We start from the raw sequence: 12,862 nt of genomic DNA on the forward strand, positions 1-12,862 counted from the left end.
AGCCTTATAGACTTTTAATATTATTATCATTATTTTCTTGAATAAAATCAGAGAAAGGAACAAAGTGCTGAAGAACAAATGGCCTGGTATGAACAATAACCTAAAAATAAATATGAATTCTCTCTTCTATGATTTTCACATTAAATAAAGTGTAGAAATGGGAATAGGACCAAATCTCTAGCTCAACCACTGAAATATGTCAACATGTGGAGTGTGCTTTTTTATAAAATAAAAAAGAGACACTGTGAACATAAATATGAAATGTATTAAAATCTTACTGATCTCTCATCAGTAACAAAAAAACATGAGTGCAGAAATGTAAATAAAAACAAAGTTTTGGCTCAACCACTGAAATATGTAAACTTGTGGATTGCACTTTTTAAATGCACTTTAAAACTTTTTTTTTTAATTGCAGCCTTTGCGATTTGAAAATTACATTCTATTACATCGCGATATCGTTTTAAATTTGATTAGTTGTTTAGCCCTACCTCTCACAAAGGCAATCTGCAATCCATTGAGCATAATTGTGCAAAAAAACAAAGATCTCAGCTTTGAGAAATCTGATCTATGTAAAGTGGATCGCCATGCTCAGTTTAACATGAAATCAAACGCTATCTTAATTCCGAGAATGACAGTGATTGTTTGGTTTCATGATCCACTCCATCACATTTAGAAACAAATGGTTAATGCTGAGTGACTGAAAAATACACACCGTGCAAATTTTGAGTTCTGTTCAACAGACATTAAAGAGACAACTGTGTGAATGTAAAGATAAGAGGTAGGGTCAGAAAGAGAGACAAGGTGAAATGTTTACCAATTATGAGTTCAGACCTGTACTTCCTGGCAGTTTTTGGCATTTCTTTATCAAACAGGGCAAAGTAACCACCAACACAAGCATGACAGCAGTTTCAGTAATAAGCAAACAGAAGCTATCATAGTCCCAAACAGTGGCAGCCACCTGCCCCAGACGCTTCAAACTTACACAAATACTCAAACATACATGTACAAACACCTGAAGTACACGTGCTAGAGCACAAACATTCCCAGACACAAAGCAGTCAAATGTGACTGAAAAAAACAGCACTCAGATTCTCTTCTTCCTGCAGCAAATTGTGAGTCAAGAAATAGATGCCACAGTTTAACAACACTGTGGTTTTACTTTATATGGTGCCGGGAAAGATAGGAGAAGCAATAAAACAGGTGTTGTCATGCCTGACAACTTTAACTGCAGCCAATAAACTCATTAAGGTCGAGACCCGCACATGAATAAAGATGAAAATGTGATCATTCCACAAGCAGATTCAGGTAGTCTGAAACAGATAACACAGAGGATATGAAGTACAATTAAAGCCAACTGCACACTCATGAACAATCTCATCATTTGAACAAGCAGACTTCCTTTTCGAAAAGCCAGGATGAGAACAAAAAGCTTGTAAGACAGCTGACATGAGCCCAATTTCTCTCTCCTACCAGTCAGTCTGAGGGAGGCAGGTCTGAGGCAATGCCCTGAAGAAGAGCAGCCCCATCACCAAGAAAATGACAGAGAAAAGACAAACGCAAACCACAGGATGATGAAAGACTCAACTTTCACCCATATAACAGCAAGAAAATAAGAGTGCCACATGTCTGAAAAAAGCTAAAAAAGTCTCTTAAAAGTAGGTCTTGAACAATGCTTGGACAATTGTAGGCACATATCTCAGAATGAGCAGACTGGAGGCATCAGTGTTCCTGGTTTTGACCACTTCATCACACTGCAAAACAATCTCAGCACTTGTCTTTAACACGCATGACAGAAAGGTCCGGGCCCTTCACAACAAATGAAACAAATGAGATTTGGATGCCTTTAAAGCAGGATAAAACACCTCCTTCACTCTGAACAACACCCTCTAACTATCCATCTGGTTACTCTTTTGCCATCATTTCTGTACACAACCCACACCAGCTTGTCCCACACACTGACACACAGAATGAAAACGCTGATAACTCATTGCACCGAGGTGAAACTCCTGCCAAACCTTCCTTTGCTTCACTCCATATCTGACCACTCCAAACACCAACTTTACCAGACTTACTTAGACACACTGACGCACAAAGTGTGCTTTCAGACATCAGTGCCCAGGTAAACTTGCACAACCCAGCAGTTTGTACAAGCAAACACTAGGATGCTTGTGAAAGGCCTGGCCTTTCCCTGAAAACTGGGCAGCTCACAAACAGCAGTGCCAAAAGTTCTGGACACACTGCTGGTGTGTTTATGTGGGGGGGAATGGGTGTGTTTGGGTGTGTATTTACAGGAATGTGACTGTGAGAGTGTACGTTTGTGTGCATATTTGAGTGCTGAAGGCTTTTGAAGCCCATGAACATGAAGATCTGTTTATTAGTGAGTGTTACTGAGGACAGCTGGACTTGTGTCCTCGGGGACAGGCAGTGCATGTTGTGATTGCATGACATCATCACTGTGTTGTGTAAAGGCTTGTCTAGCAGCGATGACCAGTGTGTGTGTGTGTGTGTGTGTGGGCATGTGTGAGAAGGACACCAACACAACTCACCCACTCCGTACAAACTGTCCACTTCATATGCCTAACAGTGCTTAACTCCTCTGGACATATCTCAGCAAACGTTAATGTTCTGATTTCATCACTACCACTGTTCTATAACTGTACTGTTCAGAGCGTGTGTTCATACAGTAAGTATTAATGTAAATAAGCTGGTATGGCTCGATTGAGGGCTTCTTGAGCATAGTAGAAAAAAATTAACTACAGTATATAAGAATGAACGAATCAAACACAACACAGCCATCTTTAAACTACAATTGTTGAATATAAAAAATCTCTCCAACCCACAACAAACAGTGTTGAATATAAACCGGAAAAATAAAAATGACCTACATTTACAAATACAGATAAGGTCTTTGACTACAGAAGCTTGGCTTGTACTTATCAGAAGAGATAAGGTGAGTGAATATTACAAACAGTGTTTGAGGACACGGCAGACCTGCCCTTGTGTTGGGACTTTGGTCAACTTGCCTCCAGTGTTGTTTGATTATGTGATTTCAAATTCCAGGAATGGGATTCTGATACTGATTAGCATGGCTGAGATTGAGCAAAACTGAAGGACAGACATCCACAAATCAAATTAAACATGCACATTATTGAAATTCAAAACAGGCAGAGCTCAAGACAGCTATATCTGAGGACCGTCTCTCTGAACACTGGTGTGATCTACAGAGGGCGTCAAATGTTTGCCCATTTTGTCCACTGCAACAGAAGCTGACACTATAGATACAGTATATTTGTCTCTGGCCATTCCATCGTTTCAAATTAATAGCAGAGGATTTATGCGTTTTTTCTTCAGCTGCATCCAGCCTGAATGCTCATCATTCCCACAGGAGTGGAAACATGCTCACAGCTGAACTGATTGATAATGTAATGAGTTTTTTTTTCCATTTTAATTGCATAAGCTAGAGAAGACCAGCTCATTAGAAGGCCAAACAGACATTATCACAGGATGAAGACGATAGCTACTGTAGCAAGAAAACGTTATTCAAGATAAATGTCTTGGTCATTATTGACTCACAACAAAGACTGACACCTCTGTGTCAGTGCAGTGCAGGAGATGATAGTACTCTATCTTTTTAGTAAGTCGTGCAAAAAACATGAGCTAGCAGACGTGTGCATGCTTCAGTGTGTTAATTACCTCTGCAGTGAGGACCCTCGTCCCAGCCATCGCTGCAGTCTGGGACCCCATCACACAGTTTGCTCATATGGATGCACACGTCCAGGTCCAGGCAGCCATGTTCGTTGACAGGACACTGGTTAACTCTGTTGTGTGAGCCTAGAAAGGGAGAAAAACAGTTTTAAAATAACTGCAGTAAAAAGAGCATTTAAAAATTCATCAGTAAATTAACATCAGGTGTTAAATTTATAATGGCTGTCAGGTGGTCCACATGGACATTATTAAACAAAGAGATGATCCATCTCATCTTCCCCACCATCCTTTGACCCAGCCACAGTTGTGAGCTTGGTTTATGGTGTAATCAAATAAAAACTCACATCATAATTATTTGTCTCACAACATTTCTGTATCTTAAACGGGAATTTGGTTTTGATTACAATTCAATGTTTTGTGTACAATTTGAAGCCTGTGGAACCCATCAATAAGATATATCACTAGGTAGGAAGCCTGAGATCTTATTCAAGCCAACTGTAGTCACATGAAGGGATTTAATGGGTCTGAAAGCAGATAACAGCACATAAAAATGTATCACACAGCTCTTTTTCTTCACACTAAGTGGGTCATTCCAGCAGACAGAAATCTGTATCTGAGTGTAACTTCTTTCACTGAGTAACAATTTGTTGAGATGAATTCCACAAATGGGAAGATAACACTAACAAAGGTTTACTCATTCGTTATCTGACTATAACTTAGCGTCAATTTGAAGTAGGGCTGGACACTGTTAAGAATTGATTTGATTCAATGTCAGTTCTTTAGGTTGTGATCCCATTCGATCCGATTCAATACTTATTTTAGCGCATTGTTTCGTTGATTTAGTAAGAAGTAGAAAAACACAAATAATTAGATTTTCTGTTGATAATTTTCAAATATTTGTTTTCATGCCCAGGTGAACAAACATCAGACTCAAAGGTTGGAGGAGCTGGCTTTATGCTGCTGCTTGCTTTAGTTGCCATTTTATTGTTGTTTGGTCCAGTGAGGCCTCCGTCCGTACGACATGAATAACACACACAGCGCCCCCCGCTGGCCAGGAGGTGAATTGACTCAGAGAATTTGCCACATCAATATTGAGTTACCAAACACAGGTAACATTAGGGCTGGAACAATATGTTTTTCTAGCGATTCGATTCTATTACGATTTTTGGGGTGCCAAGTCAAGTAAATTGCGATTCTTCGATATTTATGATTTTTACATTTTTTAGTTTGCTTTTTTAACACCAGACCATGTGAAAAAGTTAAATGATAATGATAATTTCTACAGGCTATATCAGGAACCATATTTTCCCATAAAATGCACATCACGCGAGTCAGACAGAAACATTTCACTGTCTGCTAAAGAAAAGTGGGGACTTTTCTCTAATCCAGTTTATAAACAAAGACTGAAATGAAGAATTTGAATTTGAAAAATAAAAATATTTCTTTTTGACAAAGATTACTGATTTTGATATTATCAGACAAAAAATCCCGATATATCAATTTTTGATTTTTTTCTCCCACCCCTCGGTAACATGCACACACATCTCTGTGTATATATATCCTCCATGTGACCGCTTTTGCATAGTAATGAAGTATGATCTGTGGATGTTGTGACTTTGCAGATATAGAAGGAGAACTGTTGAAAGATTGCAAAAGTAAACTTGGAGACTTGGATGGCAGAAAACAGAACGTGATGTCCTCTTGTTCAGGAAGAGCAGAATGTTTTTCTTAACAGCATCAGAGCAGAACACAGAGGAGATGCAGTCTCTTCAACTCACTCTCTCCCACTCTTCTCTATCTCTTCTATCAGCCCACACTGCAGAGCAAACAGTTTGCTTTGGCTGTTTTTCTTCTTCCTCATCCTCCACCCCTCTCTTTCTCTCTCTTTCTCTCTTCTCTCACTCTCTCTGTCTCTGTAACATCTGCTGACCCATTTTAGAAAAACACTAGAAGCAGAGAAAATAAAGTTCAACTCCTTCACAGAAAACAATGTGAGGTGTTCTGCGGGTTATGCGGGGTGCTTGGAGAAGCTTTGAGAGGAAGACGAGTGAATATGAGCAGCCTGAGCGACAAACCTGTTTCAGAAGCCTCTGTCAGAATCTGACACACACCACTTCAGCATCTGCATGGCTCATTATCAAGCATCCAGACTGCACTTTCTTTGACCCTTATTCTTACAAGCACTGCTATTAAAAGAATCAAAATGTGGATGTGCACAGAAACTTATGAGACAGAGCATTTATCTGCATGTCAGCATTCCCTGAAGAGAACCACAAGCTTCCCCTCTGACTTCTCTCAATCCAGCCGAGTGATGAAAACCTGCACACAGATCATATAAAATAACTCAGTCTAAACAAGGACGATGAACAGACATGAGGATCCTACCACAGCAGCCTGTGTGAAGGAAAAAAATAAGATTTGAACAGAGAAATACCTTCTAATACATAAATACTTTTAGCATGGAACGATGGAGAGGAGCTCTGTTTTTCTGAGATGCTAGCATATTAGCAGCCCTCCTACAGCCTCTTCCTCTAAGCCAGCCTGATTTACATTCAATAAACTGCCAACCTGGGGATTTCTATGTAAACTGCAGCATCAGGAATAAACCACTGTGCACACAGGAAATGAAACCCCAAAGATCTGACATTCGTCAACAGTACTCTTTCATGAGAAAGACAAGTCAGAGTTGAAGTGATCTAAACGTTACCCTCAGCAGGAATCTGAGTCTTATATGAGTTTTAACAAGAGTGAACTCAAGCACCAAAATACTGTAAAGCTGACAACATGAACACTTTTATAAAATCCTTAAATAGAGGTTACCTCTTGCCCAATACACTCCTTATGCTTACCACTGGTCAAGCAGCAACCAAATCAATTTTTGGGAATCACTCAAACAATGTCCAGCGATGCACAACAGCCAGAAATAATTGTTTGAGTTCTACAACACGGTCAAATCTTGGCAGGAACTGAATAGAGACCAGCTGCAGAAAACTAAATAGAATGAACAATATGGAGGATTAAATAACTTTGCAGGAGGGACAATGGAGATGAACCCTGTACTCTCTGCTCCAGTTTGGGAAGTTGTTGGCAGTGTATTACAATAAGCCCCCCTTTTATTGGCAGTAGCCATTTCCTGCTTCATCTGTCAGTGGAAGCACAGCATTACTGTGCAAATCTGACAGGAACATAGAGCACACATTTCTCCATCTTTTTTGTTTTGTATTATTGCGAATGTGGAACAAAACTAAACATATTCAAGTCCCTACAATACTGAAAGACTGCTCTGTAGCTTCCAGTGTGCATGTGGGCGATTTTGCAATTTTGCCATACCAGGATTAGGCTCTGTGGGTGTTGTAGTTGACACATGGCTCTTGGTTCATTTTAACATACATTACATGCATAATTCTTTTGCTATCTTTGGAGGGAGGAAGATGATCTTGTAGATGAATAACATTATATATCAGTGCTTGTTACTGGTTGTCACTGTTTGAGCCTTCCTTGAGAAGCCTTCCCTCCAGAAATTTGAGTTTTAATACAACAGGTTCCTTTAGAGCTGCTGTTTTTAACTATGGAACAGACTTACAGATGCTGTGAGGGGGATCTGTTCTAGTTGGACTGCCTCGCCACCTTCAGGTCATGAGTCTCATGCACACTGTTGTGAAGACGTGACTTACACCACGACCTGTGTTTGTATTGGAATTAAATGGAGATCAGATCTAAACAATTTTTCTTTGATCGAGACAACTTTTTACCGGATACAATGCTCTGAGGTAAGGTGTTTATAAGTGCAGTTACGTATCGCTCAGATACAAACGTGACAACAAGGAAACTTTATCAGTTTGTACCGTAGTTTAATTTACATTACATGTGTGTAATGTGTAACATTGGTAAATCCTCATTATGTCCTGCCAGTCATCTGCCAAGAAGAGCTAACATAACCTCACCTCAGCCTGTTTTAGCCTTTAGCCTGTGTGTTAGCCTTTAGTTCCTGCTCTATCACTCTCCTGTTAAGCTTTCTTCTGCTCTTCTGTCCTTTTTCTGTCTGTCTGTCCACTGTTGCTACAAAATCAATCACAGTAATTGTTTTTAACAGAGAAAAACACAGATTTATCTTTTCACTTCTAAACTTCATCAGCTGGTGTGGTGTTGTCATAGAGACCTTCACGTGCCTTACATCAATCCGGTCCTACTTAACCCAATCAGGAAGCTAAGAAGTAGCATTTAAAAATAACCTATATTGGCGCTGATAATTTCATTTTAAAATGTGGATTACAATCAGGCATACACCTCAAAATGAAGACAAGTTCAAGATCACTGAGAATCTCCTCACAGCCCCTTGAAAATCCATGCATGGCATTTACATCATGTGACCTGTGCAAACCTGGAACATGGAGCAGGGTGAATGAAAATATCACATTTTAAAAGGATTAACATTTCCAATACAATAACTATGAGGCTGTCTGCACAGCTGTCTGTTTACACATAGCAATGACACAACTGTAAACACAGCATAAGTCTCTGCTGCTTTGTCCAGCATCTTGTTATTAGCGTTACCCTGTGGCTTTCAGTACATGCTTTTGATGCCATGTCCTGCATCCCAAGATTTATCTGTGCTCCTCCTACTGACCCTCTTATTCAAAAGACGAAGACTCCACATTGTAAACAACTTAGAATGGCCCGAGTTAATGTTAACTATAACAATGAAGGTTGGAGAGCTTGCTCATCGAGGCAAAAGAACTTTGACAGGAGTAAAGAAAGCCTGGAGCTGATTGTTTAAGTCCTCAAGCTCAGAAATGCATCGCAGTAGCAAACAAAAAGGCTCCTTCTCAAACGTGCTGATTTAGATAGGCTTTTGGAATCTGGCACTCAGCACTTTTCACCGTCAAACTAGAGATTTATTTGAAGCAGCATTAAAATGTAACAAAATCCATCATAGAAACATCACAACAGTAAGATCCTGATACTGCAGGCAGAACTAATAATGAGTAAACATTTCACAATACTGGAAATTCTCAGACTCTGCAGACACCACGTCTCTACCTTAAACACTGAGAAGACCAAGTGTCGGAAAACTAGATTTTTTTTTCCACAATCGGGAAGTACAAACTTCATTTGCACAGTTCCTCAGGGGAGCTAATTATTCATGAAATCTTAAGTAAGGAATGAACTAATCAAAAATAAGAGCTACTTTCAAAAAGATGAAGTAATCTACATCAAGCACTTTTATGACTTCATTTAAATCCAGAAAGATGAGGTTTGTTCAAAAGGCAGCTTAAAAACACTTCAGGCCGTCCAGTCAGGGCTGCTTTTCAAATCTCTATTTAATGTACTTGATGGAGTATAACTTATATGCCTTTCACTGATATCTAAGTTTGAATTTCTGCATTTATGCAGGTGCTCCATCATCACAGAGTATATAGCAAGGGACTGAAATTTCTATATCCTGTCATTGGGAGATCTGGCCAAAGTTATTCATGCTTTTCTATTTCACCTAATACTTGTTAGCTCTTCTGCTTTTGCATTACTTGGATAAAAAAAAAAAATCATCTTTACTCCCAAAGAAATGCCGCAAGAAGACCAAAAGACAACACTTGACACCTTGTGACTAACATTTCCCTCTCTGCTCATGTCACATTTCCTGTTGCCTGTAAATTGTCTGGTATGCATTAAAAAATGATAAGATAAGACGATAAAAGGATCATCTCTACCTGTAAACTGAAACCTCTAATTATTTCTTTTGGCAGGGGCCTTGCCCTTAATTTAATGAAGAATTTTTATCTTATTTTCACTCGACATACAACAACTATTTAATAAAAGTGGAATAACCTCAGATTTTAAAGGCTCAAACAATCCCAAGTTGATGACAATAGGTATAATTTTCAATAAAATACTATAAATGGGAGCTATAAAATAAATTTCAGGAGTGAAGAAATGTAATAATCATCATGTTATTGTGAAAACATTTAGCATGTGGCTTCATAGAAACAGCAGATTCTCCAGCATGTCTGGCAGCCCAGCAGCATAGTGTGAACAATGTCTGCAGCTTGGCACTACAGTGAACAAAAGGCAAAGATGAAGTAAAAATTACAACCTTCACACCTATTAGAGGGTACAGTGAGGATAATTACATTATGGCACTCAACTGTGTGATGAGTTATAGTGAGGGTTTTATCCTCGCTGTGTCCCCAGGGATACTGAATGGAAAATCTGTCTCATCATCTTTTATACAAATATCATGTTAAAGATGGAAGTGCTGGGATTCCTAATAATATGGATATCATTTTTTTCTAACTTTATTAGAACCTCATGCAGTCTTAGGAATGAAATGTGACTTTGAGCAAAGACAATAATACACACTTCCCCAGAGTGCAGTGCAGTTGTCTTGTGTCACCTTCAAATAATGGAGAAAATTTAAGCATGGACTTGGGTTTCACTTTCTCTCCCCTGTCATAAAGCATCAAACCTGCAAAGTGTGTTTTGTGAAGGAACAGCTTCCTGTGAGTGATTCTCCCCAACACCTTAACCTCCAGACCTCACCATCCCCCAAACCCTAGTTCTCGTAGTTATGCAATGACCTTAAATTTGGATCCCCTGTCGATCCTTTGTCCAGAGAATAAAGCCTGCTTTTCTCCCTGCTCTTTGGGTTCCATGGCAGCCCCTGACTGACTCCCATAAAGTCTGCTGTCAGCTCGAATAAATATGTTGTGCAGGGTGACAGGCAGGTCTGCTCAATGACTGACTCACCCCACACTGAAATCACACTTTACAGCAGCATGCACAACAAGCACATGGCCATGCCAAACTCCACAGAGGCAGCGAGAACGTACAGGGCTAACAGTGTAGCACATAGTGCTCTCACTGGAAGAAAACCTAATGTTCTACATCTACTTCCAACATTCTTTCGTTATCTTTAAGTATGAATATAAATCCCATTATGTGAAAGAAACCAAGAAACAACAAAACAAACATGGTTACAACTGGATTAAACAGTGATGTTATGCTTGTAATCTATCCATTCCCCTGACAAGAATAATCTCAGAGTCCCAAATCAGTCTTGGAGCATTGACGACAGCGTTAACAGGATGAACAGTGGCTGCAAAAAACTTTTCAACTTTGAAATACTATTTCAAAATGTTTTGGGTATTACACTGTAAAATTTGTAAACTGAAAAGGTGAAAACAGGTTTTTTAAGTCTGTCAACTTTGTAGATGGGAGGAGATTTTCTGTTTGTAAAGTTTGCTGTGATATAAGTATGACTGTTTTTCATTTTTCATTAAAACAGAAAGTCACATTCAATCAGCATCAGGTAGCTTCATATTCCATTAGGATAGAGCTGGCTGCAAAAAGTTTTAAACCAAAAATGGAGGGACCAAGAGCTGTTCCACTGAAGGCACCCACAAACCAGTTGTCTGGTTTCATTTCAGCTTTAAAGCAGACTGCCCCGACAGAGAACAGCGACAAATGCAAGGCCTTGCACAAGATGTGTAACATGGAGGTAAAATAAAATACTGCAAATTTCTAAAACTGTAGCAAGGCAGCACCAGATATGTAATAAAAAGGTTTGTTCCCTCACAAACCAAGGATTTATGTTTGCATACCCTACTTGAACCATGCAACATGTTTCTGACATTAATCATTTGAGTGAAGTGGAACTTTCTAAAACTATCTGCAGAGAATCCTCAGAGTCAGAACATAAAGAAACTTTTGTCTTTCTTTCACTTTTCTATGTAACACAGCAGCTTGAATAATAGGTCTGATGCAGGATTATAATTATCTGGCCCGTGAACTGCACCTGGCCAGATGATCATGTTTACTGTCAAATGTTTTAGGGAAGATATACCTCTGACATTACCCCATTTAACCAGTGTTCTCAGTTTTACACAGTTTTGTGATTTATTCAAAAGAAAAAAATAATAAAGAAGATATTTTTCTGTCATAATTAGTCCGCTCTTTACAACTGTTTTTCATATTTTCTTTAAGGAGAGAAGTATGGTAACACAGGAGCCACAAATCTGTTGCTCCTGGGTTGCCATACACCCCAATTTTTCAGGTGTCTTATTGAATGTATGCAGTTTAATGCCGATTAGCACTCTGCAGTGACACATAGAGAAATAAACAAGTGAAGTTAAAAAGAAAGATAATGGAGTTAATTTAAAATGCGAAGTTTATTCTAAGTTTTTGAGTCTAAGAAGACAGACAGTAGGCAGTTATAAATAGAGTCTGACCGATATGGGATTTTTTGGCTCAATGTCGATACTGGGGGCAAAAAGAGGCCGATATCCGATATATCAGCCGATACCCGATATATTGACTGATATCTGATATATCGGCTGATATATATAATAAATTCATTGATATACACAGGATAAATACTGTATATTAACACCAATTATTACTAGCTATTAAAAAGTTTCATCTTCCATTTAATGCATGGGACTAAAGTAGATTTTAAGTGCCAATGTAGCTGCTTTCAAAACATGCAATAAATACAATGACATCAAAATACATTTTCAAAAATTATTTCAACCAAAACAATAACTTGTGATTTTATAAGCCCAGGTTAATCGTGCATGGCATTATGAAGTGAGACGCTGTGTGGTTTACGAATCGACACACAGTAGCAGGAGCGACAGAATCTCTGTGGAGCAAAAATTTTTATAATCGGCAACATTTTGGCCGATGTTGATTAATCCGTGACAGGCTATAATCAACTGATTAATCGGCCCGCTCGATTAATCGGTTGTTAATTAATCAGTTATAAAAGCTGAACACACTCCCGACATTCTCTCTACCAGTGAAAAAAATCTTTGGAAAGTTCTTCCTAACTCTGTTGCAGAAGTTGTAGGTTGCTTTGTTTCACTCCTCTGTCCAGTTCATCCCAAACCAGCCTGATGGAGTTTAAATCAGGAGACTGTGTTTGCCACTCCCTGTTTTCAAGATTACCATCCTCTTGTTTTTTTCCCAAAGGTAGTTCTGGCATAGCTTGGACTTTTGTTTTGGGTCATTATCTTGCTGTGGAATGAACCCCTGACCACCCAGATACAGAGAGTAAAGCATTACACTGTAGTAGCCATTCTGTTTCAGGGTACCTCTCAATCTGAGGAAGTCACAGACCATCTAAGGCACCATCTTTTTGCCTACTAGACAGCATACAAAA

The 12,862-nt window shown here is 39.0% G+C and overlaps 1 protein-coding gene across 1 annotated transcript in view; it reads right to left on the reverse strand.

Annotated features, from left to right (window-relative positions):
- Positions 1–12,862, reverse strand: part of LOC141799135 (low-density lipoprotein receptor-related protein 1-like) — a 93,718-nt gene that overhangs the window by 62,868 nt on the left and 17,988 nt on the right. Inside the window, exon 3 of the mRNA XM_074681254.1 lies at positions 3,694–3,831. Coding sequence (XP_074537355.1) covers positions 3,694–3,831 — 138 coding nt within the window. The remainder of the gene's footprint in view (positions 1–3,693; positions 3,832–12,862) is intronic.

Source organism: Halichoeres trimaculatus, unplaced genomic scaffold, assembly GCF_033239565.1.
Source record: "Halichoeres trimaculatus isolate MK-OKI-2021-1 unplaced genomic scaffold, fHalTri1.1 fHalTri1_scaffold_11, whole genome shotgun sequence".
NCBI classification, from domain to species: Eukaryota; Metazoa; Chordata; class Actinopteri; order Labriformes; family Labridae; genus Halichoeres; species Halichoeres trimaculatus.